The sequence below is a fragment of the Gobius niger genome (assembly GCF_951799975.1).
Source record: "Gobius niger genome assembly, chromosome: 18".
Taxonomy (NCBI): domain Eukaryota; kingdom Metazoa; phylum Chordata; class Actinopteri; order Gobiiformes; family Gobiidae; genus Gobius; species Gobius niger.
In genome coordinates this window covers 20,649,592-20,676,934 of record NC_136869.1, presented here as the reverse complement: position 1 = coordinate 20,676,934, position 27,343 = coordinate 20,649,592, and the positions used below count along the sequence as shown (strand labels likewise).

Genomic DNA, 27,343 nt, shown 5'->3' with positions numbered 1-27,343 from the left:
AAGCCATCATGTGACCCCTGCCGACCAATCGCTGCGCCCCCACCTGCTACCTCACACGACCCCAGAGTGCATGAACTCTCAGTGAACTGCAGTTATTCTTTTGTTTTCACCTTTTCTACAGGTTAATTTCGTAAATAAAATATCAGTGAAAGCCTTGAAAAAAGCTGACAAACATACACCTAGTGATGCGCTTTTTTAATGTCTCATCTATCTATCTTCTGAATAAACTTTTGTACGTACATTTGATTGGGAACTTGAAACGTTAAGAGTCTTTTTCGTGTCGAAGTCGTGCTCTTGTGCTGAAGTGGTGTTGAAGCAATAATCAGGCCAGGCTTGAACCAAATCCGAGAGCCTCGCAGGATGCATTTGTTGATTTGACGTGGAATGATCCTCGAATGAAAAAATACCAAAGCATTCTACCAGTTGTGTCTAAAATAGCCCTAGTTTCCGTTTCGTCGGGCAGCGAAAAGCCCCGGCAGCTGCGACCACCATTCCTCCCTCTCCCCATATTTTTGTATAAGCACTTTTGTGAGCCTAAAATAAGCCCAGGAGCAGGTGATTTTTCATCATGTCACATGGTTTGGGTTAGTCCTGGTTTCCACGGCTCTCTGAATCCAAGCTCCCTAATTTACTTTTCTTTCTTTTCTTTTTTTTAACATGTCCACATATGCAGCCAGTCATTTGTTAGCCTCACACAGATGAACCATGAAGCTTTGGGTCGCGAGCTGCACGTGCCCAGATGGCGCTTGTGTTGTCAGGCCAATGAGCAGGCCGGGGATCGGTTTTGGGGAGAGCGTGTTATTTGCTAAAGACGTTTTGCAAAGATGATGAAACGTTGGTGCCACTAGAGGCTGACGATGAGCCAAAGGGAGTGGATTGTTCGGATTTCAATTATGATCTGCAAACAGGCAAGTCCCTCTGTGCCAGGGGGAACTTACTGCACTCGAAAATATGTGGTTTAGCAAGTCAAACAATGTCTCGGGTTCCAGTCCGAGGAATAAAGTTGATCTTGGTGATTCTGTAAGTGCAGAAAGAAGGTCTTGAGGTCAATTACCGGGCTGAGTGGGGCATGTCTGTGTGGAGATGTGTGTTCCCCCTGTGTCTGCAGAGGCCTCCTTCAGGTGCTACCACAACAACATGTACAATAGGGTACCCCTGAACTCCACTGAAAATTTGATTCTGAAACGAAAAAACAAGGCCTCGTGGAAGACCCAGGGCACGCTGGTGGGACTATGTCTCCGAGCTGGCCTGGTGTCGCCTCGGGGTCCCCCCAGAACAGCTGGAGGAGGTGTGTGTGGATCGGGAAGTCTGGGCATCTCTGCTGAGACTGCTGCCCCCGCGACCCGGCCCCGGATAAAGCGGAAGAAAATGGATGGAAATGAAAAAAAAAGGTATAATAACAAAAATATAAAGTCCCGATCACTTTAAGGGACTAGATGCAAGTTGGTCATTTTTATACTCACTACTGCCACCTTAGGTCGTATGCGTAACTGCAGTCTCTATATTAAGCTTGTGCATGGCAGCATTCCAACCCAAATCAACAATTTTGTTCATTTGGGTTCATTTGAGTGACAGGATTTTAGAGGCAGTTGTGGTGAATAGGTCTAAGATCTAGGTCTAAGCTCATTCTACACATTAGGACATTGCTGGAGCATGTAGGGGGAGGAAAATAATTACTTTTAACATTTTTAAACTCCGTATAGTCCCTTTAAAGGAACAGGCCACTGTTTTCCATACTGAGATATGTTCTTACCTGAGCTTAGACAAGTTGATACATACCTGTCTGGTCTTTGTGCGTGCCCCCGGAAGAGCGTGGTAGCTTCCAACTTCACCCCCACTTGGAGCTATAGGAATATGCTGGGAGAGGCTAAATGCTAACAACATCTTTCTATCAAGTCGTCTAAGCTCAGGTAAGAACATATCTCACTATGTAAAAACTGTGGCCTGTTTCTTTAAGGTTTTCCACTGATTGCTAAATTTTGAAGCCCTTAGTTGATTAGCACATTGGTACAAGTGTTGCCATCACTTAGTAATACCACAACGACTTTACTCTGCTGTCTGTCTACCACTATAATGTTCGGCTGGTTACCATTCAGACAGGACACTTGACAACTACAAAGAGGTGCTTACTACATGACTGTCAGAAACAGCGCACAGTTGCTTCAACTGTCCAACAATCGAACAAAGTGACCAGCCTATAAATTGGTGACCCTTTGACATTAGCGTTCATATCAAACACCGCATGTCTATTTTGGAAAGCAGGAAAGGGGTTCACAAAATGCATTCTTGGATTCTAGGCATTTACTGCTCTATTTCATTTATTTGTGCAGACATCCATAGATTGCACCCCCTAACTGACACTGGGCTATACTTGCCCCTGCCGCCCTGTGACATTAAACCCACTGCAGGCTTTGCTTCACCCCACTCCTCCTATAGCCCCTCTGCACACACTCACCACTGCGCTGATATTTGCCATGATATTTCCACGGGCCTGCAGACGTAGCGGGGTCAGGGATAATGACTGGGTGTAAATGGCAGCCTTGAGGCACGGTCCCTGGTGGCGGTGGTGCGCCGACACCGGCTAATCCCCGGAGAGCCGCGTACGTCGTGATTCTGCTGCCGAAAACAGCGGGCAGAGGCAGCAGCCGATGCCACGCGCTGACCTTGTGCGCGGGTAAAAAAGTTCAAGGGGAAGTGTGTTTGTGTAGGCGTGTTTATGTGCTTAAGGGGGTGTTGTGACAGAAAAGGCCGCCTCGTCCATGAGCAAAATGGTCAAACTAAAGTGGTGAGACTTGACAGAACTCTTTCGACAGTTATTATCAGCCAGGGTCTAACATTAGCAAATTGTGTAGAGCCTAGCTAAAGCGCTACACCTGGCTTGTTTTGTCAGTATGTTGTAAAAGTAGATTTGTAGAAAGAGACTTTTATGCAATGTCACGCCTCATGCATTATTACCTACTCCTGTTATCTGTTGCAAATCAAAAGGATTGGAAGTACAAAATATATTGTCATATAGTGTAAATATGCAGATGTTATTGATTTATTATTAATGCTGAAGGGAATCTTACATATATTGTTCACCAAGTCATCATTTGAATAAGCGATTATAGATCAATAAAGCGATTTCTAACCAAAAACATGTAAGATAGTGGCCAAGATGCATTTAACCACTTTCCAACCCCCCAGGCCTGTGACTAACTGGATCATGTTGGCTTGAGAGAGATGGACAGGAACTGGCAGAAAGCATGCAGACTTTTACCAAGCGTTTACCGAGCCTTTCCCCCCCCGCAGTGACACTGATAGAGCACCGGGCTGCCCTCTTCGCCTCACTCTACTGCCCCCAGATATGAGCCTCCTCCCTGGGCACTCCCACCCACGCACTCTCTGGACTCTGGTGACGGATCGGTCCAGCTCGCGCACACCTGAACGCTTCACCAACCCGGCCCGGATGCAGCCATTTTCAGAGCACAGGATGAAGAGGAAATCTATCAAGTACATCGAGTCCCGACAGCAACGCAAGGCTATTCTCACTCAACCGGACAGACCCAGAACAGGACGACGGAACAGTGAGCTTAATAGACAGCCACAGCTGCCCTGGGGCGCCATGGTTTGGTGACTCTCCAATCATAGTCACTCTAACTCAAGTGTGTGGAAAAGAAGCGCCCAATGACACCACAAATGCTGTGCAATGACTTGAGGGGTAAATGCCAACAGTGACAATCCCCACTTTTTGTGGTGTTTATTCTTTCACTTCCTTATCGCACATGAGCACAGGAAGTGGCATGCGTTAAGGTTTTATTGCTTTGTTTGGTCGGGCCAATGCATGTTAATGAACACACCATGCCTCATCCTGGCCAACATGTTTTTCATGGTAGGGGAAACCGGAGTACCCGTAGGAAACCTCCACAGACACGGGATGGACATGCTAACTCCACACAGAAAGGCCCCTCCCAGGGATCGAACTCGGGACCTTCTTAGATTGGATTTCCATCATTGTTGCTGTGCAGGGGGTATGGCCTGGCGAGGGGGAAGACGTCTTTTATGGGAATCACTTACGTTTTTCGGCATCTAATCAATCAGCCATTGAAATGTTTTCACATTTTCTTGCATTATTAAGCAGAACATTTCCATTAGAATGGAAGCTTATTTGTATAGCAGTTTACACATGACAGAAGTCAACCAAAGCGGTTCACACAGTGTAGGGAATTTGTACTTCATCCCTCCACACGGTGGGGGTAAGCTACGTATGTATTTATCCTAGCCTATTGTACATGTTTTAGTGGTAGGGGAAACCGCAGTACCTGAAGGAAAACTAGGGAGAACATGCTCCACACAGAAAAGCCCTGTTCGGGGATCGAACCCGGGACCTTCTTGCCATGAAGCACATGCACTAACTGGTGCGAACAGCTCTTCTCTTCACGCCAGCTTCGAACGTGAACGTTGGTGGCTGTTCCCAAAGACGACAGATGTATTTATGAGAAATTTCCCGTAAAAAACTCGAATCAAAATAACTTTTCTTCATTTAATTCCCACTACACTGGCAAAAAAACTATGATTATACTTCGCACATTATCTATCAAACTAAGTCATAATTACAAAGCGATTCAAATCTGTCATATGCATTTTGAAAGGACCCTTGCGTTTTACATTTCCGATGATGGATAATTCCTGGACGACTGAGAGCCTACACAAACATATTGGCTATATATTGTGCAGCCCTACTAAGCCACTCACTTATGAAGGCACAAAACCCTACTTCAAGGTACTCTATTCACTTGGAACAGGCCTTTTTCTTCTAACACCCCTCTTCCAAAACAGCGACGGCGAAATGAGCGAACAATCAATGGCTCCTTATTTTGGCGACCGGGGCGCCCTCAGATCCAATTACCCGCAGTGTGATGAGGTAAGGGGGGGTCGGCCAGGCAAGAGGCAGGCAGGCCAACCCCACTGTCCACTGATGGATGGGGAGAGGGCAAAGGAACTGGGGCACAGAGAGAATAAGCAAACAACGAGGAGGTGACACGACGCTGCGCTTCTCAAATTGTGGGTCACGCACTCCAGTGGAACTGAGTGGGGTTGCACGGTATCGGGAAAAATCAAGATTCAGTCCACAGCACACATGACCAGCAGACATATCTTGTTAAACTGAATTTGTAGTTAAAATCATGTCTATGTAAAGAAAAGAGAGTAAATAAGAGACTGGGCTAGTTCCAACGGGCCTAGAGCGCGTAATGGGAATGCCACGTTATTTTAATATTGAATACAAGCTTTCAAGTTCAACTAAGGGCATGCTAGCAGATCAATGAGGCCACGATGAACACACTTCGAATGGGTCGAGTGATGGACAGTTAAGTGTTCCATCCGTGACGTAACAAAATCCAGTACTTTGGCAGTGGAAGAAGAAACAACCAAAGTGACCAGAATTGATCAAAACTGTGCGTCACTATCACCTATCACCTTTTCCTGTTTCAATATTGTGTAACATTCTCATTTATACTATTACATAATAAAAAAGGAAACGTCCAAACACCCATGCTGTGTATACAACCCCGGTGACCCAACAATATCACATCAAATTGTTTTCTTTTGTGCTTATTTTGCTCATCACGACTCCAACTCCGAAAGTCCCGGTCCGTGGTGGTGACCGCAGTCTTCCTGTTTTTATTGTTAATGAAGTCCCGTCTCGGAAATGGCACTGGGGGAAATTGGCTCATTCAGTGACCGTTAGCGCGCGGTGCTTTTATGTATCTCAGCAGCCATCACCCCACTACCTGCGACAGCCCATTACTGCTTATGCCGGCGCTTCTCACTTTCCTTTCAACTCCGAACAGCGTACGTTTGGCACCTCCATTTTAGCTGACCACGTAATACTGGAGGGAAGCGTATTTACACCGAACTTTACACAAGAAATTGTTTCGGAGTAAAACCTCATGACAGCCATTGCTACTATAGAAATATTAAGTAGAGCCATAAATGTCAAACCCGACTGAGGAGTGTGGATCAGAGGAAATGACTTTGAACAAACTCGGACAACACTTTTGGACTGACTCACGATATATATTTTTGTTGCTATTGTACTCATCGCTCGTTGCCTTATTATTGTATCGGTGATGAAACAAAAATGTACCCTTCATGCTGCCGATGTACTACTGTACTTACATTTATCCATCTCAAACAGCTCAGACGGTAGGATTCATCATCATTCCCTTCTCATCCCTGTGCAGCGCGTCCTCTAGTGCAGCTGGTGTGATGTAGAGCGTTGCAAATGGACAATCGATGTCCCTGTAATACCACTACACCGTCTTAGGCCCAAAGTAGGCATAACAGGGCTCACACACACTTTTATCAGTTTGAACTGAGGCCAATAATGACTTCCTGGATCTTGTAGTTAGCCAAGAAAGTTAAGCCAAGAAAGAAGAGATTATATGCACATTGCACAACAAAATCATCCATTGGGGTGTGATTACTACAAAGCAATACGACTTTGTTCTGATCCACGTTCATAGAGCTGGAAACACAGTGGGGGTTTGTTTGGATGGGGAACAAGGGGAGGAGGACCTTAAAAGAGTAGAGGCAAATAACAGCACTCTTTGAATGAGGATAACTTTGAATAATCCATGTGTGGCATAGTGATTTCTTAAAGTATCTGTTGTTGCATTTAGCTCTCAAACGTGGAGGGTATCTGCTTTAGCTGTGCACCGGCCAAGCTTTAGGGCAGTTGTAATCAGTTTGCTAATAGTAGAGTAACTTTCTTTAACCACCATAGAACTACAATGAAACCACAGCATTCAACAAAGACGAACCGACTATGTGCGCTGATATGTGTCTAAACATGACACATTTTAACCAATGCCGAATGTGAAGAAAGAAAAAAAAAAGTTCAAACTGGCGCAGTGTTTTCTTTGGCGATGACTAGTTCACTTCTTAACAATGTCTCAGGCATCTAAATGACTCATGTGAACAATGTGGAAATACAAAAAGGGTCTGTGAGAGATCGAAACACCTCTGTTTGAAAGCAGAATAATTCAGGTAATGTAGCTTTTAACACTCTCCTTTGCTGAAGCTGTCTCCTCCTGAATAGGCATTAAAGGGATATTTCAGGATTTTTGACATAGGGCCTCATAGAATATTTTTTGGAATATAACTGACCTTGCATCACATGAATGATCGCATTTTGAGGGACTATTTTCTAGCAGATCACTCCACCGCCGCGTAGCTTATACAACCACGAAGCTGATGCTGCTCAAATATAACTTATTTTAAATGCAAAATTATTCTAGCGACACAGACATTTATATTGTTAGTCTGGCGTTGCACTGTGGAGCGGGTCAGACTGTTTCGAATGCAGGCTCGCTGATACCGTAGAAATGCACTAGCCTTACACTAGCCTAGCGCCACGTAACTCTTCAAACATAAGAACTGCATGAATTACAAAAAAAATATCTCCAGAAATCAGCAACACTCTGGATAACTAGGAAATGAGGCCCTATGTCAAAAATCCTGAACTATCCCTTTAAAGGAACAGGCCCCTGTTTTTCCATACTGAGATATGTTCTTACCTGAGCTTAGACGAGTACCCTCAGTCACGCAAAATGACCAAAGATGTTGTTAGCATTTGGCCTCTCCCAGTGTATTCCTATAGCTCCAAATGGGGTGAAGTCACAAGCGACCAAGCTCTGCCACGTGCACGCACAAAGACCAGACAGGTACGTATCAACTCGTCTAAGCTGAGGTAAGAACATATCTCAGTATGGAAAATCGGTGGCCTGTTCCTTTAATGCTTGGTGTCAAACTCATTGGGGTTCTCTACAAAGGTTTCCATCTGCTTGCTTTGTTAACAATAGACATGCCTCAAAATACACATGCAAAGAGGTCAAAAACTAACCCCAGAAACCTGCATGTCCCCTATAAGAGCTATATGTCCATTAATGTGCTAACCTTAACCTTGAGGTGATGACTTCAGCCCCCCAGGAAGCTGCCTACAGTGACCCGTGTCATGTGACGGACGACCCCAGCAGGACGCAGCGCAACATGAGCCGAGATGGAGCATGACCTCGGTGCATGTTTTTGGTATGTTTTCAAGAAAATTAAAAAACAGCTACACACAACACTTTGCCTCGACCTCTCATATAAACACCAATACTGGAATATGAAAAGCACTACCGCAGAAACAAGCTAACAGTGGCATACGGTGTCTAAAATGACTGCCTCTTGAATGATTCATGTCACGCGGTACACCATATGGAACATCAGATTACGATGTGCAAGCCGGGATGGTCGGACAGCTCCCTTGCATGGCGATGTATGCTACGTTTTCTCATTTTCTGCCATTAATGAACTGTTTGTGTGTAAGTGGACTACACTTCTGAGAACCCACAGCCCTCGTTACTTCCATTATTATTCATTGTATAAACAAACGGCACACCCAGAGATTTTTAATAACAGCGGGATCAGATTCCCGAGAGTATTTGTCATTGTTGGCCTGGTAAAAAATAGCCACCTCCCCATTCATCAGCCCCTTCATATATGCAAGATCATGTTATAATTTATGCACAATCAGGACGGCGCCAGCGTAGTAAACATAGCCCGTCGCATTTTCCGCATTACAAAGTGCTGCATCCAACCCAGATTGGAGCGGCGGTAATGGAAGACCCGCGGTGCATGTATCCAGGCTAAGTGATCATTATGAGGAATGTCCTATATTCGGTGCAAACAAGCCAGCTCCGCCAGGAGATGGAGGAACAAAAAAGGGGAGACAGAACTTCAAAACTAACTATAAAAAGCATTTTGGGTTTTGCCAAGTCAGCAGAGAAAGTAGCCCTGGAAAATGGGCTTGGGGGAAAGACATGGGAAGAAAAAGAATGAAGTGCATGTTTCTCGCTCACTACCTTGAGATGTAACAGTGCTTTCAGTCGGTTTCAGGTTCAATATGTTTAAAATGAGTCAAAGACAAAGTAAACATGGCCCGGTTTACTCTAGCACATGACTGGTCAGAGTAAATTTGGTTTCAATGCACGGTTTGAAGAGAGGCAACTAAAGATCACTTCACACGTGGCTAAAATGTTCAAAACACAGAGTCCTCGAGAAATATTGACTTGACTATCGCCTTGTAAATATTACATATTCTGTTTCTGGAGAAAACAGAAGCAGTGATTTGAGGCCATTCCTAAAAGTATAATCTCTCTGATCCTTCACACTGAGCTGGTCTAAGTGTCCAGTAGGATTCAGACCAGGGGGCTGGGATGGCCGGGCCAAGGCCTTGATTTTGGGATCTCTGATCTTAGGACAGGAAAACCAATCCCAAAACATTAGAAGGTTGAGGTACTTTTTCAAATGGCTGCCTCTTTGTTTGCGCCAGACCTCCTTCTGGTGTTTGTTTCCAAGCAAGTTTGGCACAGTGGCACAGTGGTTAGCACTGGTGCCCCACAGCAAGAATGCCTCACATTCGAGGCCTTTGTGTGTGGAGTTTGCATGTTCTCCTTGTGTCTACTCAGGCTTCCTCTGGGTGCTATGATTTCACCAACACTAAAAATCTGTACAATAGGACCCGTATAAACTCCTTTTCGACCAACTGGGCCACGAATGGCTTAATCCGCAATAATTGGAACACACAGATATATTACAAATAGATTATTTTGTCGTATCAGAATCACACACGCAAAACCAAAAGTTCTCACTAGGCCTCATGCACCAAAAACAACCCCCAGACGAGCCCCGTTCAGAAGAGGAGGTCCCTACCACTTTGCTGGTGGGTGCTGGGTTGGCCATCCACTGCTCCATGGGGGTGATGATGCTCAGGGTGCTCAAGGTGCTCCCGGCGCTCGCTGCTCGTTCTTCTGCCGTGAAGAGGCGAGTGGAGCGTGGAGCTATCTTCTGTAAACTCACGTGGGGCGGGCGCTCAGGAATATTGTATGAGATGCGCTTGTATCAGAGTGCCAAGCTGAGATTTCACACTACAGCGGAGATGTCCGGGGAAGAGATAAGATACTATCACTGTCCCTGTACGCAGGAGGTCGGGGATTGGATGATCGTTCAGCTTAGTGGTGCGTTGGATAAAACTGATAAAAACTGGTCTTAAGGATGGAGTAGAGAAAGTGTTCTTGAAGTCATCTATGAATTTCTCGTCAAATAGGAGAAAGCAACACTGTATTTATTTATGAGGGGCTTATTGCAAGGCTTCCTATGTGAACTAAACTTCAGCTCAAGTAGCTATAACATGATCAGCTGTTTGCCAAACTTATTCCCATGACAACGGGCATGAAGCGATCACAGCCCTGTCAATGCAGAGACACGCATGTACGCACTTCCCTGACGTTACGCCGTAGTTATTTCTCTCTCGCGCGGTCATTAAAAGCAGTGAGGAGGATGAGTGAGACCGAGGAGAGATGCTCTTTAATCGGCACATGGTGAAGAGAGAGCCAGACGTTGATGATCTAAAGTTGATCCATTTTGCCTCATCAGAGTAATCCAAACGTCTTGACATGCAGCGTGTATTCATTAAAATAAGGGAAAAAAAGAGAAATGAAAGTAAAACAGTTCAGCTCGAGGTCAGCCGTGTTTGCCGCTCTCTTCCTGAGTGTGAGAGACACCTGTGTCTCAGAGCGGCTGTTTAGTTTGGCCCAAACACTGACCCAAAACCGCTGCTCTCGGATCAAGAGTCCCTTTAGGTCGAGCTAATCAGGGCCAGTGGGAAAACCCCTATATATGCAAACAAAATTATACTTGTTTTAACTAATATTAATGTTGGTATGAATAAATCAGTATTAAAGGAACAGGCCACCGTTTTTCCATACTAAGATATGTTCTTACCTAAGCTTAGACGAGTTGATGCGCAACTGCCTGGTCTTTGTGTGTGCGCTCAGTCACACAGTCACGGCCACACAGTAATATCTCACTTGACTACACGGACGTTGAAGTGCTCCTACGGTATGGTTATGCCTTACATATATAGTAACCCTTTATATCCGCTTAGAAAATCGACATGTCTCATTTTGTGTAACTAGACTTGGATTGTGTAAAGGCTCACGTAACTGTATTTAAAGAGGGAAAACGTGGAACAGCTTGGTAGCTTCTTACTTCAACCCAGTTTGGGGATATACCTTTGCCGGGAGAGGATGAATGCTAACAACATTTGCTTGACTGAGTGCACGCACAAAGACCAGACAGTTACGTAGCAACTTGTCTAAGCTAAGGTAAGAACATATCTCAGAATGTAAAAACGGTGGGCTATTCCTTTAAATAAACAGACTGTGAAAAGTCACTAAACATTAGCTGGTTACAACAAACAAGTTACATCAATCTATTCCCTCCCTTCCCATAAATATCAATGTTAGATAAAATTCAAGGCTAATATTTATCCAGTTGGTCACTTAGACTTGAGCTGTGTCTTAAATCCCAACAGAATGAGTGCATTATATATAGTCTGCTATAGTGACTGACGGGTGGGGGACACAACCTTCTTTCTGCAAAAAAAAAAGTGAGCTTTAGGCAAGATTTCGTCCATTTTGTTGGTGTTTTGTCCAAATCCATCTACAACAACAGTATATTGATTTATACTGCTTTGAGAATGTGTTCACTCTTGGACACAGAATCTCCAATTTGAACAAAGAAAGTTTTTGACAGAACGTTTTGGCACGTTTGGAATTCTCATAAAACTAAACAAAATACGACAACTATCAAATTATGACTAAATCTAACCAAACCTCAGTAACGGTTCTCCACATGTAAGAGTGAGTTTACATCCGCCATAAGTGCTGGCCTCCTGGGGACGGAGGCGGTGGGGGTTTAAACGAGGAGTGAAATGTGCTCAGATGTTTTATAGAACATACGTGTAAATATGCTGCTGCGAGGACGAGGAGGCAACAGCGACGTGATGTTCATGATCAAATATCAAAGTGCATGGGAAGTTTTTGTCAAATCATTGTTCTGTCGCCAGTGAAAGTTCCCCTTTGGTGTCAGGGAGGGAAAACTTATAAAAGAAAAGAGAAAACAACCAAGCCTACAGTGAGACGGCTGTTTTGTTGGCTGCAAAACGTCAGATAAATCAACAACCAGCACACGATGTTTTGAGAGATCTTAAGGTGAAGGAAGTTAAGGCTTTTAGAGAAGAAGAGTGCCTTCAGTACAATATTACACAGTGTCACTAAGCACGAAGCGCGATGGACGAATATGGCTCTCAGGAGGATTTTATATGTTTGAGAATTCTACTGTCTATGTCTTTATGGATGAAGTATAAAACATGAAGAACACACAGGGAGACATTGATTGGACCTGGTCTATGTGCACTGCTGTTATTAGTAGCCTTTTACATGAATATATTGTGTTTTAACATGAGCCGAATGCAAAGACACATGAGAGCGTTCAGGTCCATGAGTTGTTACATTTCTAAATACAGAATCAGAACAAATAGTACGATGTAAAACTAGAGGCTAAAATGTGTAATTATGTGGAAAATGTGCAGTTTATAGAAAAGTATTATTTCAATATTCAATATTCCAAAGTGCTTTACAGGGGCTGGTGCAAAGTGATTTGGCAGCTCCGATAGCTGCCCCCATAACCCGCCAACGGAAAAGTGGAAGAAAATGGATGGATGTTTTACAGTAAAAACAATGACAACAATTACATAAACAACTACGTAAACAACAATAAAATAGAATCAAATAAAAACATAAAATAGATCAAATGTCACCACATTACTGAGTAATAAAAGCCAGTTTGAATAAATAGCTTTTAAGCCAGGCTTTAAAGATGCCAAAGTCAGTGATGTGCATGTCGGGTTTGTTCCAGAGTCTGGGCCCAGTAACTGAAAAGGCCCGATCACCCCAGTGTTAGTACTTGGCTCTGGGGACGTGGTTTGTGGACCTTAGATCCCTGCTTGAATTGCAGTCAGAAGGTCTGACAGATAAGGGGCAAGGCTCTAAAAACAAAAAGCAACATTCTAAAATCAATCCTAAAAGACACTGGGAGCCAGTGGAGGGAATAAAGTACTGAGGTGATATGTTGACGTCTGTGAGTGTTCCTCAAAAAACGTGCTGCTGCATTTTGAACCAATTGGAGGGACGACTGGGAAACACTGACATAAAGTGCGATGCAATAGTCTATTCCTAAACTGATGAAAGCATGAATAGTCCTTTCAAGGTCAATGCGATTTAAAAAAGGCTTTACTTTGGTTAAAAGACGTAGTTGATAAAATCTTGCTCTGACCACGCTGAGCCAATTTAAAACTGCTATCAAAGAACACCCTGAAGTTCTTCACAGACACTTTTAACTTTGAGGACAAAGAATCTTGAGTCCACAAGAACATTGTCGCCAAATAAAATGTAGTCCGTTTTATCCTCCTTCAAGTACAAAAATAATTCAAATCAATTGTGTTATTTAGATTATTATTTAGTCCATAACAAAAGTAGCCTAACTATGAAAAGTTATGAGGATCAGACTAAGAAGACAACAGTGAGGACTGGACTGTTGCTGCCATCTGCTGGCCTTATGGGGGAAATCAACAAACAAAAGATATTTCATACATTAAGGAGCCGCATTCCAAAGAGCATCTGTTCTGTATAACTGTATACATCTGTATACATGTATTACACCAGTACCCATGCAGCGCTTCTCCCAACTTGTTTAAGAAAAAGATATTTTAATTGTGATTTTCTGACCATTAAAAAGCTATTTCTCGATCATGACTAGTTTACATATGCTGCCAAAGAATCCAACATAAGCATATTTGTGGTAGCGCCTGAGGCACTTTAATGTGTGCTCTGTTGTACAGATTGAGTTGTTCTTATATGTCTCTAAGGCCCAGCTGGTGCAGCCTGCTCCATTGCACTGGACATCAGCTGCTGGGGGCGGTGTAAACATGGGGTTAATGCAGTGTTTAACACAGAACACCCTGGAGCCATGCGCTGACCCCACATCTGCATCTGTCTTATAGCACACATTAATCTTAACATTATTCTTTGTTGTTTCAAACAGCTGGCACTTCTTCTTTTCTTTGAATATATACATTTACTGTGTACAACCATATGAAATACATGGAAACAAAGGACTAATAAAAACGACTGATGTTCCCCAAGCTATTTTAATCTCTTATGCAATACATCCTTTCTTGTTTCACCAACACTGATAACTACTTTACTCTCAGTGGATTTAGCACACTATTCCGGCTTAACCTAAGCTCTGCTGTTTACATAACTCAGAACACTGCTCTAGATTTAACAATATCATCAATTTGTACAATAAGAATTGAATCACATCCTAAGACCCATTTGTTACAACACACTATTACTAGTAACGCTTAAACCCAGATATCTACGTATCATACGGCGCTGTACGAATGACATTAAAGGGGGGGTATTATGCAAAATCGACTTTTTCAAGCTTTACATCATGTTATTAAGTCATTCCCTCATTAAAACCATGCCTGAAGTGTTGCCTTAGCACATTCACGTATTTTCGAGTAATCTGTAAAAACTCTGATGGTGGCCATTTTAGGGATAAAACGCCTGATTCCTTCAGGAAACGCCTCCGACCTCCAGGATACGCCTCCAACCTTTCGTCACCAGCCGAGTAACCAACCACTGCCCCTCAGCAGAACCCCCTCCCCGCAGTGTCTAGCCCTAAGATGTAAACAGAGTCATCATGGAGGTTTAGCTTCATGTGTTGTGAACCGGAGCCACAGCAGACTTTTACAAAGACACACATCAGTGTTTCTGTTACCGAAACACCCAGGATTAAAACCGGTGACAAGAACGCTTATTTCAGTGTCTGGTTCTGCGCTGGGCCTTGATGATGCACAGAGCCTCCGGAGAAAGCTAATGCTAAGCTAAACCTCGAGTCATCACGTGAAAACGAGAAATATGCACAAATAAAGTCAATAAAACCACCACACACACAAAGAACCGTTTAACAATGATCACACACGGAGCCTGGCTTGTTGATTGTGTAGTTTATTGCTCACATTTCATCTACAATGGGTCATAGCCGAGTGGTTTTCTCCCGGAGCTAACAAGCTAGCCGCGATAAGCTAACGGTAAAATTCACTGAATACAAGCAGCATATTATGCATTGAAAACGTCACTAAAACAGGCAACTGCTTGAAGCAGCCTTTATGATGATCACACACGGAGCCTGGCTTTACACATTTGTGGTTTATTACAGACTTTTCATCAACAATGAGCTGTAGTCGATTATAACAAGCTAACGGGTAACCTCGAAAAACCATTGTCCACCTGCACAGATAATGTCCGTCTTTTGAATCGTATGGGCTCCTGCAGATCCTGGTGTCGTCCATGGGGGTATAGTTAGAGATCCATAGGGCATGGCAGATGCAAAGAGGGACCAGATAGCCTCCAAACAACAGTTATTTTTCAGGCAAGAGCCTCTTCCAAGCGTCCGGTGTGGAAGGTTTGTCTCCAAATAATATCATGTGTGGCCATTGTTCACAAAGTGATAAACAGTAGCTCCTTTCCAACAATAAAAAATAAAATGCACCGATCGTAGTTTCAATACAGTTGAGACAACGAGCGCAGTGTTGTTGTGATGCCACAGACAGCGTGTGGAGGGGGCGTGTCAGAAAGGGTCAGAGGTTCTTAAAGAGACAGGGGCCTATTTCAAGTCATTTGCTACCTCCATTTTGAAAGAGCAATTTTATACAAGGCAGTTATTCTAATTTACTGCATTTACAGACCAACAGAAGGTTTCGTCATCATTGTAGTGTGATATAGACTGGTGCTATGTGGCTGAAAAAAGCATAATACCCCCTCTTTAAGATAAAAGGAATGACTGGAGTTTACTGTATTTCATCACAGTCCATGCAACATGCACGGCTTCATCTGTTTCACTCATGAGCACTCAAACAAAAAGAAGACAAAGCTGAAAGTACTGTATGTCAGCCAGAATTTTAACCCCTCCGTTTTAACTCAAATCACAACAACCTTGCTTTTTACGAGGAAGTGTTTTTTTGTGCCAACATTTGAGTAAAACCTAAATAGCTCTTGAAAACTGAAAAATCATGCATAAAGTATAACTAAGCACAGAACCTTGTTAGGCCCATGCCTCCAAACCACACCCTCAACACACCCAACTCAAGCTAGCAAAAATTACACAAATGTATTATCATTAAGAATTCTGCATTTTTCATTTAGGCCGTGCAGTGAACGTTTATTTATAACCACACTACGTTTCACGGCCAAACCTTAGCTTACCCGGCTAGCATACGGCGAGCAGTGAAGTGATGCGGACGAAGCCAGCGTCCTACCTGAGTGACTTTCTCTGTGACGTGGTGCGTGCGGTCGATGAGTTTGCAGGGCGCGATGATGTCCATTTCCCCGCTGGGTAGCGCGATGAGCGGGTCGGGTTTGAAGTCCACGAAGTTTAAAGTGATCTGAGGGATTTTGGAGATGGTTCGGTACCGCATCAGGTCCGAGTCCGACGTGGAGTTCAGAATGTTGGATTTACTGTTGACCGCACCTGGAGGACAAACGGCAGCGGTTGAAATGTTGGGACAGTGCAAGTAAAAAAAAAAATGTTTTAGTTACCACCAATGTTTCCCCCTCTCACCAGTGCTGCGGTTACTGGATCTCCGGTTCTTCCTGTCCCAGTCCGGTCTCATGGCTTCGATCTCGTCCACGGAAGACGCCCTCCTCATGCTGTGGAAGCTCTCCCGGGAGCGGCTGTGGGACAGGGTGCAGTTGGACCCTGAGGCGTCGGGGTTCAGGCTGAGGCGGTGGTGGTGCGGGGCCACGCAGGGGGACGACTGGGTGTGTGGGGGGTGGGACGGGTCTGAGGAGAGTAAAGTGCGCTGGTCCACTTGGCAGTCATCGGGCCAACCCTGGTGAGCAGATCTGGGGAATAAAAAAAAGCATTATCAATAAAAATACCAAGGCTCTACAAAAGGGTGACAATAAGGAGGAAATTCAAACCTAGCATTTTCAGTTTTTCGATAAGATAAGATATGACTTAGTCCAATCTATAGAAGCATTTTTTTTTCTTTGTGCAGCCAAGGATTAAGTTCATGAGCATACTGAATACATTTAGGAAAATATTGTGAAGCATTATGGGTAAATAAAGTAAAACAGGGTGGGCATCTCTGCTACTGTACTCAAATTGTTGAAATCCTTTCTTGAGTATAGGAAATTCTTTGATCAAATTGGTTACTGTATATCAGTCCAAACAGCTTTGAATTGTGGGGTTCCTCAGGGATCGATCCCGGGGCCTCTTTTGTTCAGTCATTACAGGCTTCTTGTAGACACTTGCTGTTTAAGCTACAACCCTCATTGGGCCCATTTCCACAGCCTCTTCAACAGCCTCTCCACACCCACTTGTGTCTAGGTCCCTGGGGTGAGATATTTTTTGCCCAAACAAACCATTTGCTCCCTCCTCTTATCACACTTCTGACTCGGCTACCTGCCAGGGTCTTTTATCTTTTCCATCCATTAACCTTCTTCTAGTTGTAAATATGACACATCTTTATTCCATAGCTTACCTGTTTGCCGTGCTCTTGTCCTGCTGCTCGAGGGTTATAGGCGGGAGAGGCAGGAACTCCCCCATACTGAGAGACTCATGGCAGTGGTCCGGGTGGAGGGCCAGGGGGGTGGCTGAAGGGATCTGTCCCACCTCCACGTCGTTCAGGGACATCTTGCTGTTGGACAGGGAGCGCAGCAGCGGCAGACGTAGCTTGAAGCCTCTGGGACGTCCTGGAAAGAGAGCAGATCGGGTGAGAACAATGCTTAGGAGCACAAGGGCATATTGAAATGAATAGAAAAGTTGTTTTAGAGATGCAGTAGTTTGGATTTATCATCAGTACTGGCCAGGTGTAATGCTGTGTACGAGGGAAAGACACTTATTCTCTCAACTGTCAAGCCAGGCTAATGGCCAGAATCACCTGCCTGGAAAATTCACCTGTTTTTGGTTTAAGCGAAAATTCGGTGCATCTGGAGTAAACCCAGCCATTGAATTCTCCAAACTAATGCCAAAAGATAAAATGGTCAATTTAAACCTGGCTGTGTTGCAGGAAATACAGACAATTTTGAGCTTCTCTATGCATAAAAGACAACTGGAAGACGTAGAAGACAGGAAATATCCAAGAGGGAAGTTTAAGAGATTCTACAGTAAAATGTAATCAGAAGACAGTGGTTATGGTCGGCAAAGGAGATTTATTCTCTGGGAGCTTAAAAGTGCTGGACACAATCTGGGACACATAGGTTTTATTTTTATCCACAGTGACAAAAAAAGTTGATTCCTAATGCTCTGTCTGTCTCTGGAGAAACAATGAGCTCAGGAGAAATGATGAGCTCAGGGGAAAAAAAAAAAAGTTTTGACCTGGTTCATGTTCTATGTCTGACTGTCTCATATATGAAACAACAATGAGAAGCTTTGTGGAATCGAAGGGCTTAGACAAACCGTATTGATCCATGTGGGGAAGGGCTTATCTCATTACTAACCCTGCTCTCCCTGGGGTCAAATCTAATTCTGAATGAACTTTTTCCCCGTCAATAAATAAAATCTTTGGTTTCTTCATCAGATGGTCTAATTCAAAGGAGGTGATTTAAAAGACCCAATGGGAGTGTGTTTTTTCCCCCTGCGTAATAAAGAACATGTGACATCACCTGTAACGAGCCAGGTGGGCAGGCGGTGGTTGAGCTCGGCGGGTCCGTCACTCTGTCTCTCGTCTGTCATCACCTCGAAGTTCAGGATGAACATGATGACCACGCCATCCTCGTTCTTCACCGGGACCACGTCCACCATGCACAGGAAGCACTCGCCTGGGAAAGACCAGAGAGACCGTCAGATGAGGGGCATAACGCTCCAACAAACCAACATATATCCACACAATGTTTGCACCACTGGCCATCAATATTTTCACAACTTTTGAGTTTAAAATTTCTTTGTTTGATCTTCCAGTTGTTTGACCGCACTCTTCTTCATACCCCTTCATCAACAGCAAGTTGTCGAAATCCTTTCTTGAGTATAGGAAATTCTTTGATCAAATTGGTAACTGTATATCACTCCAAACAGCCTTGAATTGTGGGGTTCCTCAGGGATCGATCCTGGGGCCACTTTTGTTCAATCATTACAGGCTTCTTCATCCATGTTATAGTGAATTTGCTTCACACCAAGTTCAAAGAAAAAAAAAAAACAGGGTTGTTGTTCAAAAGGGTGCAGTTTCACACAAATAAGAACATCATTCCAAAAGCCTTGGAGCGTTTGTGTAGTCATCTTGCTTTGGTCATCAACAAAACAATGTTTTATTGTGTAGTTTCCAGCAAAATGTTTTTATTGGTAAAAATAGTAAACTTTTGTAGTGAGATCATTATTCAGACCCGCAGACCTATTTTATCACTCACTGAACATTAAAGTTAAATGCACTGAAGGGCAGTTTAATGCCTTTCAGTGCCCCCCATACAAAATGGTCCGGCATAAGAATACATATATAATATTTTCATTTTCAGTCTTTTTTCACTTTCAGCATGATAACAGGAATAAATTGAGGAATACCTAGTGTAAGTTTGATAATTAGTTTACAGATGCACTATCACTATCCAACTGTTATTATGACAGATATTGCCAACATTGCCACTCCTTATCCTCCTCACTCGTGATTAAAGGGAGACTCAGCTCATAAAAGCACAAGGGACGAGCCGGGCGAGCGTGAAATCATGGCACATGTGATGCTGGGCATCCAAACACAGACACAACAGTGGAGTTAGACAGCGTAAATGTGAAAGCCCCAGAGACAGCACAGGGCTTTCCCCAAATCCCTAAACAGAAGGCAAAACGCTCACCTACAAAACCTGTGCTTCTCAGCCTTTTTTTGTCTTAAATTCACCAGAAGCTTTGACTCCAGTTTAGACCAGCATAAAGTATGTCCATAGAACTTTTACAGATTTCAGATTTGATGTTATTTGAGAAGGTTCCAGCTGCACGTCCCGCCCATTTAAGGAGAGTTGGTATTACTTCCCAAGCCGTGCCCACTCACAACCTTTGAACGCAAAACCATCATTCCAAAAATGTTGTGCCAAGAACTTGAGAGCTAAATTAGCCAAGTTAAACGCTGAGTCACTCACCAGTCAGAGTGTCCTCAACTTGAGACGCAGGAATCAGTTTTCGTTTACATCTCTCTTTTGTTAAATAAGGCAATAAAAACCTCTCTCACCTTTTCTGAACTTTCGTGCCACAATTACAACTCTTAGTATTAGTCTTTCTCATTGTTATAATAAAATCACATACATGACAATCATTGTCAGAGAAGAATTGATACTCCAAAACATCCTCATATCTTCGTTCATATGCAACAAGACCAGGTGAAGCAGGGCATTCTGAGCTCTTGATGAGCAGACAGGATGCTCCAGGTCTGTTTCTGATTCTCTATGGCATGGTTCACCAGCAACATAGCCACAATTAGCTGAATATGGATCTTTAAAGTAAATGTATTCATGATTGCTCAGAGAAAATGTATCTGTATGGGTTGGAATTTTGTCTGCTGAATTTATACACCATTTTCTTTGTTAAATATATAGTTTCTAGAGTCCAATGGGAAAAGTGTTTTGTAAAGGACATGTTTCAAGCTTCATTTGCACAGTTCCCATCCACTTCTATTTTTTTTAGCTGTTCTACAGAATAAGAACTCAAATTAAGTTCTGTGACTCAACCTCGGGATCTACATCCACACGCAGCACAAGCCCTCACATAAAAATATACATTTTCCACTTAAAAACGATCAAATCAAGAGTTTTGTTGGCTTGAGCACTGGTCATAAAGCTTAACTATCGAAACAATTTACGAAAAGTGATTTTAAGTGAACGCCTCAAGACTCAGTGAAAATGCACACATGACACGTACAAGTCTCAAATTGTAATCCTCCTGGACGTGGATAAACTCTCAAAACATAATTCTCAAATCTACTCAGTTGTAATACTTTCCTCAAAATCATCGCTAGATAATTTCCCCATGAATTCTTCCATCTCAGCGCAGCAATATCTCTTACGATCTTATCTTATCTTACCTGAATCTTCTGCAGCCAGTGGTCAGTGTTCAGTAAAACAGGCTAAAAAACAATGTCAACAAATCTATTTGCCAACGTGCCCCGCTCCTCTGTGGGCTGCCCACTGCCTCGCTCTCATCACTGGGCCTGAAAGCCGATTGGTCGGCCAGCACTAAATCCTGCGCTCCCCCAGGGGAAATATGGAGAGGGAGAAAAAAGAGAAAAGATTACACCATCTGGCTATGTCCGAGCAGCTGCATGTGACAGGCGCGAACACAAGAGGGCGCCGTGTCAGACCAACGCTCATTCATAAGATGTTGGTGGTGTCCATTCATGTCAGCAGCTTATGTGGAGGTAGTGGTGACACACGCTCGAACTTTCATGATTTCATGGTTTCTTTAAACTTTTACAAAATGTTAAATATGTGAAAAAACACCAGACCCAGGAATGATGTTCCTTTGTTATTGGACATTTTTACACACACGACTCCTTTTGTCTCTCTCTCTTACCTTCCTTTCTCTTTCTCTGTCCACCTCCCTCCTTCTCTCTCTCCTTCTCTCTCTCTCTCTCTCTTCCTCTCTCTCTCTTTCCCTCTCTCTCTCTCTCCTTCTCTCTCTCTCTTACCTTCCTGTCTCTTTCTCTGTCCACCTCCCTCCCTCTCTCTCTCTCTCTCCTTCTCTCTCTCTCTTACCTTCCTTTCTCTTTCTCTGTCCACCTCCCTCCTTCTCTCTCTCTCTCTCTTTCCCTCTCTCTCTCTCTCCTTCTCTCTCTCTCTTACCTTCCTTTCTCTTTCTCTGTCCACCTCCCTCCTTCTCTCTCTCTCTCTCTCTCCTTCTCTCTCTCTCTCTCTCTCTCTCTCTCTTCCTCTCTCTCTCTTTCCCTCTCTCTCTCTCTCTCCTTCTCTCTCTCTCTTACCTTCCTTTCTCTTTCTCTGTCCACCTCCCTCCTTCTCTCTCTCTCTCTCTCCTTCTCTCTCTCTCCCTCTCTCTCTCTCTCTCCTTCTCTCTCTCTCTTACCTTCCTTTCTCTTTCTCTGTCCACCTCCCTCCTTCTCTCTCTCTCTCTCCTTCTCTCTCTCTCCCTCTCTCTCCTTCTCTCTCTCTCTCTCCTTCTCTCTCTCTCTCTCTCTCTCCTTCTCTCCCTCTCTCTCCTTCTCTCTCTCTCTCCTACTCTCTCTCTCTCTCCTTCTCTCTCTCTCTCTCTCTCCTTCTCTCTCTCTCTCTCCTTCTCTCTCTCTCTCTCTCTCTCCTTCTCTCCCTCTCTCTCCTTCTCTCTCTCTCTCCTACTCTCTCTCTCTCTCCTTCTCTCTCTCTCTCTCTCTCCTTCTCTCTCTCTCTCCTTCTCTCTCTCTCTCCTTCTCTCTCTCTCTCCTTCTCTCTCTCTCCTTCTCTCTCTCTCCTTCTCTCTCTCTCCTTCTCTCTCTCTCTCTCTCTCTCCTACTCTCTCTCTCTCTCCTTCTCTCTCTCTCTCCTTCTCTCTCTCTCTCTCTCTCCTTCTCTCTCTCTCTCCTTCTCTCTCTCTCTCCTTCTCTCTCTCTCTCCTTCTCTCTCTCTCTCTCTCTCTCCTTCTCTCTCTCTCTCTCTCTCTCCTTCTCTCTCTCTCTCTCCTTCTCTCTCTCTCTCTCTCCCCCTCTCTCTCTCTTCCTCTCTCATCAAGGATTAAATGTCAGCAGCGGATTGTCCTGCACTCTGTATAATTTGCAGTCAGACACTACAGACTCATCCTATAGTGTTCGACTGCTCACTTCACTCAGGACTGCATCTGCAACACGTGTCCTCACTGACTCTTTGGATCTTCTTGTGACTTTTATGAAGTGGAACTTGTTACATGATTTATTCAGGCTTTCACCACTTTAGACATCTCAGTCTTTTGTAGTTTTTGTTACACAAACAGGCTGCAGTGTGATTAAATATGAAACATGTCTGAATATAGTGTAAATGTGAAGTCGGTCGACTATATCAAACAATTGCAAGAATCTAATTTAACTTTAGAATTGTTTGACTAAATCTTGGCTAAAACTAAATGACATTTTCATAAAACTAAATCCAAATATCAAAATTAACTGTCACTGTAGCCGTGTCACTGCTGCTAAATGTCCTCATGTTCTCATGTCTCTGATGTTATAGAGCAACTCCTGTCTGCCTGAATGACCCGGACCTTTCGGGTGTCCGAGTCAAAGTCTAAATGCTCCTGTGGATGTGCTCCAATTCAGCCTGTCCCGCTCATAATCTGATGCAGCGCTTTACAAAGCTCTGGGGATTACCACAACGCACTCGAACACGGGCTCCAACAACAGCAGGGACCATAGTTCATATTTAGTTCATATTTAGTTCATATATATATATATATATATATATACAGTATACACACACGCACACACACACACACAAACACACACCAGACAAGACCCCAGGTGTAGCTGCAGGGAAAGCTTACATGGAGCGCCATAACCAAGTTGCTGGTATAGTGTACAGGAACATCTGTGCAGAGTATGGGCTGGAAACCCCAAGGTCAAAGTGGGAAACACCTCCAAAGGTGGTCAAGAATGACCGAGCCAAGATCCTGTGGGACTTCCAGATACAGATGGACAGAATGGTATTGAACCAACCGGACATTGTGGTGGTGGACAAAGAGCAGAGGAAAGCCATTGTGGTCGACATAGCAATACCAAGCGACTTCAACATCAGGAAAAAGGAACACGAGAAACTAGAGAAATACCAGGGGCTCAGAGAAGAACTGGAGAAAGCCTGGAGGGTGAAGGCATCAGTGGTGCCCGTGGTCGTTGGGAAATTATGCCTATATTCATTTTTGGGATGGCTAATATATTTGACAATTTGGCCAAAAAAATACTTCAGTTTGCAAAGATAATTGATACATTTGCTGTTTAAAACTGGACGCTGTGCCCGAGTCTTCTCTGTAACACTGTTCAGATGGAGATTAGTGACTTTGTGAGATTCCCAGAAAGTCCCGTTTGAGGATTTGGTCTGTTTAATTTTATTGTGAAGTCAGATCGGCCATGACAGTCTGACTGTAATCTGGTTTAAAGCAGGGGCTGATTAAGATGCAAGGTTTCAGACCCATCAAGTTACCACTAAAGTATACGATAAATGACAATGTCTAAGTCATTCCCCGAAGACCATCTACATTTGTACTTATACTTGATTTTGCTCTGAAATGTTGAACACAATCTGCAAACATTCAGGGAAATACAGCGAAGAATAAAGCGGAATCTGAAGGCATTTGTTTTCAGGTTCTCCACTTCATTCTCTTGTGCATCGCTTGAATGTGAACGAAGATGTTTCCTCTAAAATATATATTTGCAATATGAGGTGACGTAATATCGTCTTACATCTAACTAAAAAGGAAAACGTAAAAAAACACAAAAAACAATGCATAGTAACTTAGAAAGTTTAGTTTTAGTCCAAATTGACTTCCATTCTAGCTTTTGTTTAAATTAAGTATGTGCTACATTGAAATGTTTTTGTTTTGCAGTAGTTTTGTCACACTGTATTGATGTCCACTTATCCATCTGAACTTTTGACAATATCTGGCTACTCTCCGAGCGTGGGATCAGGAGTCGGCCTCCTCATAACCGCTGGATTACAGCAGATGGAGAGAACCAGATTAGGAGGGATTAGACTCCTGACAGAGGTGAGGGATCACAGATACGCTCGCAACAAAGCATTAGGACAAAAGAAAGATTAATAACAACAGGTAAACACACGTGGGTGAAGTAGTCCAAATATTACATTTAGAATGATTTTACTCAGGTAAGAGCGTACTGTTTTGTAATCCAGCAAATACAGACAAAGACAAAGACAAAAGAATTCTACAAATTAGAACTGTGATAATACTACTCCAAGAAGTACTGACTTGCTGCCCGGTTACGCCATAGGTGTGTAGGGCAGCAGCAAAGTCACTAAAAGTTTCTGTAACAAATTGCTGTTTTCTGAGTTAGAGTCTTTCGCTGAACTGCCAATAACTTGGGGGATCAGTGGTTTTCTCTCAGGGCATTTTAGCATCTGTTCCAGAATTTAAAGCCGCCATAAATTCCCTTACCTCCCTTAAAATAATAAAATACAGCATGTAAATTTCGACAGTTTTGTTTTCACTTGTTGAAAAGCTAAAAAATTTGTCAAATTTCTACAGAAAAATACAGCGGACCTGGCCACCCTGGTCTTGAAGTCTTCTCTGGGGATTCTAATGAAGGGATGGACCCATTAAAACTAGGGCTCAAACAACTAATCGAAAAATCAACAACTAATCTATTGTTGAAATAGTCTGCAACTATTTTAGCAATCAATCAATTTCTAATAAACACAGACTCAAATAGAGCAAAAATGACATGAAAATTGTGCATTTTTAATGAAAATGTTTTGAAATGTTTTTAAAGGTAGGGTCTGTAGTGTTTTGTACATTAAACATTCCATAAACATCCGTCTGTGTCTCATCCAATCAGAAGCAGAATTAGCGCCAAGAGGCTCCACATTTAAGTTTACTCCATCAACATGTCCTCAAGCGATGCCACTTTAGCGTTCTGTGATGAAGAAAACTGAAAAATTACAATTTCCATACACCATTTAGAGCCAAGCGACAAATCGATTAATCGCGAAAATAATCTGTAAATTAATCGATAGTTAAATAGTCGTTAGTTGCAGCCCTAATTAAAACATGAGACGCAGCAGGTAGAAAATGTCTTTCTTTATATATTTAGAGATGCAGAAACCTTTGCTGTAAATTACTGACATATATGAGGAAAATGTAGTACGTGTTCTTTCATTTTCAACCCAAAGCTGCGTTTTGTTTTGTTTTGTTTTTTCATTTCATCACGTTAAAGATTCTGTGGCTTGTTCAGTTTGGTTATTTTCGATGTAAATATACAAAGTAAAATCCGCATAATTTATGTATGCAGCGATCGCATACGACTCACCCTCCTCTCGTTTTGTCCTCAGCCCCTCCCAGCAGATGTGAGCAGAGTTTGACAGTAATGCTCAGACACGTGTAAGTTTTCCGATTGGAGCCAGAGCACCATCTGCTCATCCTGTGACCTGTGTGGAGCAGGCTCGCCCTCTAGTGGACCACAGGGCAATCAGCATCTCCCTTACAATGCTGATAGTATTTAGTATGTATGTGGGTCCGCTTGCCTTCAAATTTATTCATTTATCTTTAATGAATAGTTTGTTTTCAGATTGTAGAGTGGAGAAGCTATATCGCTACCATCATACAATATGTATATTAATAATGCACATGCCCTATCTCTAATATACACTGCAGGAGAATACTGTACGGCAGGGGTCTCCAACCTTTTATAATCGTCCTACCGGGTGATTGGGGCCCTTAGCCTGGCTCCACATCTGGATATGGGTCCCCGGGCGCTGTTCTGCAGATGCCCACTGCTCCTTACGGGTTTGCCCCAGGCAGCATCGAAGGACGGGTCAAATGCAAAGGACAGATTTCCCCCAGCTCACCCTAACCTCATCAACCTTATGTTTCACTTTTGTAACTAGAGTTCACTCTGAAGAATTAGTAACGAAGATGATATTTCAACATAATTAAAGATATTAATTGAATTTTGTCCTTATACTTTACTTTATTTAGGTAAATCTGCAAATTGCATTCAACATGTTCAGAACAAACAGAAGACGCATCTGTAATGTGAGTCATTAAGCGTGTGTAGAAATGTAGCCTTTGATGCTCCACCAAGAACAGGCTGAGGGCTGCTGGCTGGAGATCACTGCTATAAGAGGAGGTGCTTTGAGCCAGTTATAGTAAAACATCCACTAAGGTCCACAAGAGGGCAGAGTCCAACAGCCTTTGAGTCTGCTATAGCTCTGTACAAAGACGTCTCACACAAGAGTATGACCTGTTTACAAGAAAGCCCACGCTTTGGGTTGCCAGATCCTGTGACTAAAAGTAGAAGGCAACATGAACAAGAATGAACCTTGACTTTAATACGTAAGTGTTTTGTGCCACAGTGGTTCTTCAGCGGTGAGACCTGACAAGCTCACAAACGTTTAAAGGCACACGTCTAAATTCATTGCTGGCACAGAAGCAGATAAAAAAGACTAACCATGTCACTCTTTTATTCGTGTTTATCATCCGTTGTAGCTCTGAGTGAACTTTGCGATCTCGCTTTGAGCGCCACATTAGCATAATTTCAAGATTCAAAGGGAAAGAAGCCACATTTAGGCGCTGATCTTATCATTTCTCTATCTGAATGTTAATGTTTGAGATAAATACAATCCCCCAGTCATTAGCACTAAGCTCTCCCAGGAGTTAGCAGTAAGACTCGTTCATAATTAACACCACAGATCGCTATCAAAGCAGGCGGCTGGGGACTGGTGTGGAGTAGATTGTAAGGATA

The 27,343-nt window shown here is 43.3% G+C and overlaps 1 protein-coding gene across 2 annotated transcripts in view; it reads right to left on the bottom strand.

Moving 5' to 3' along the window:
* The window catches only part of kcnh2b (potassium voltage-gated channel, subfamily H (eag-related), member 2b), a 189,630-nt gene that overhangs the window by 77,164 nt on the left and 85,123 nt on the right, over positions 1-27,343 (bottom strand). For both annotated transcript variants that reach the window (XM_079575907.1, XM_079575908.1), the window contains exons 3-6: positions 18,606-18,761; positions 17,483-17,693; positions 16,558-16,841; positions 16,256-16,467 (exon numbers count right to left, since the gene is read on the bottom strand). In XM_079575907.1, the coding sequence (XP_079432033.1) occupies positions 16,256-16,467; positions 16,558-16,841; positions 17,483-17,693; positions 18,606-18,761 (863 nt within the window). The remainder of the gene's footprint in view (positions 1-16,255; positions 16,468-16,557; positions 16,842-17,482; positions 17,694-18,605; positions 18,762-27,343) is intronic.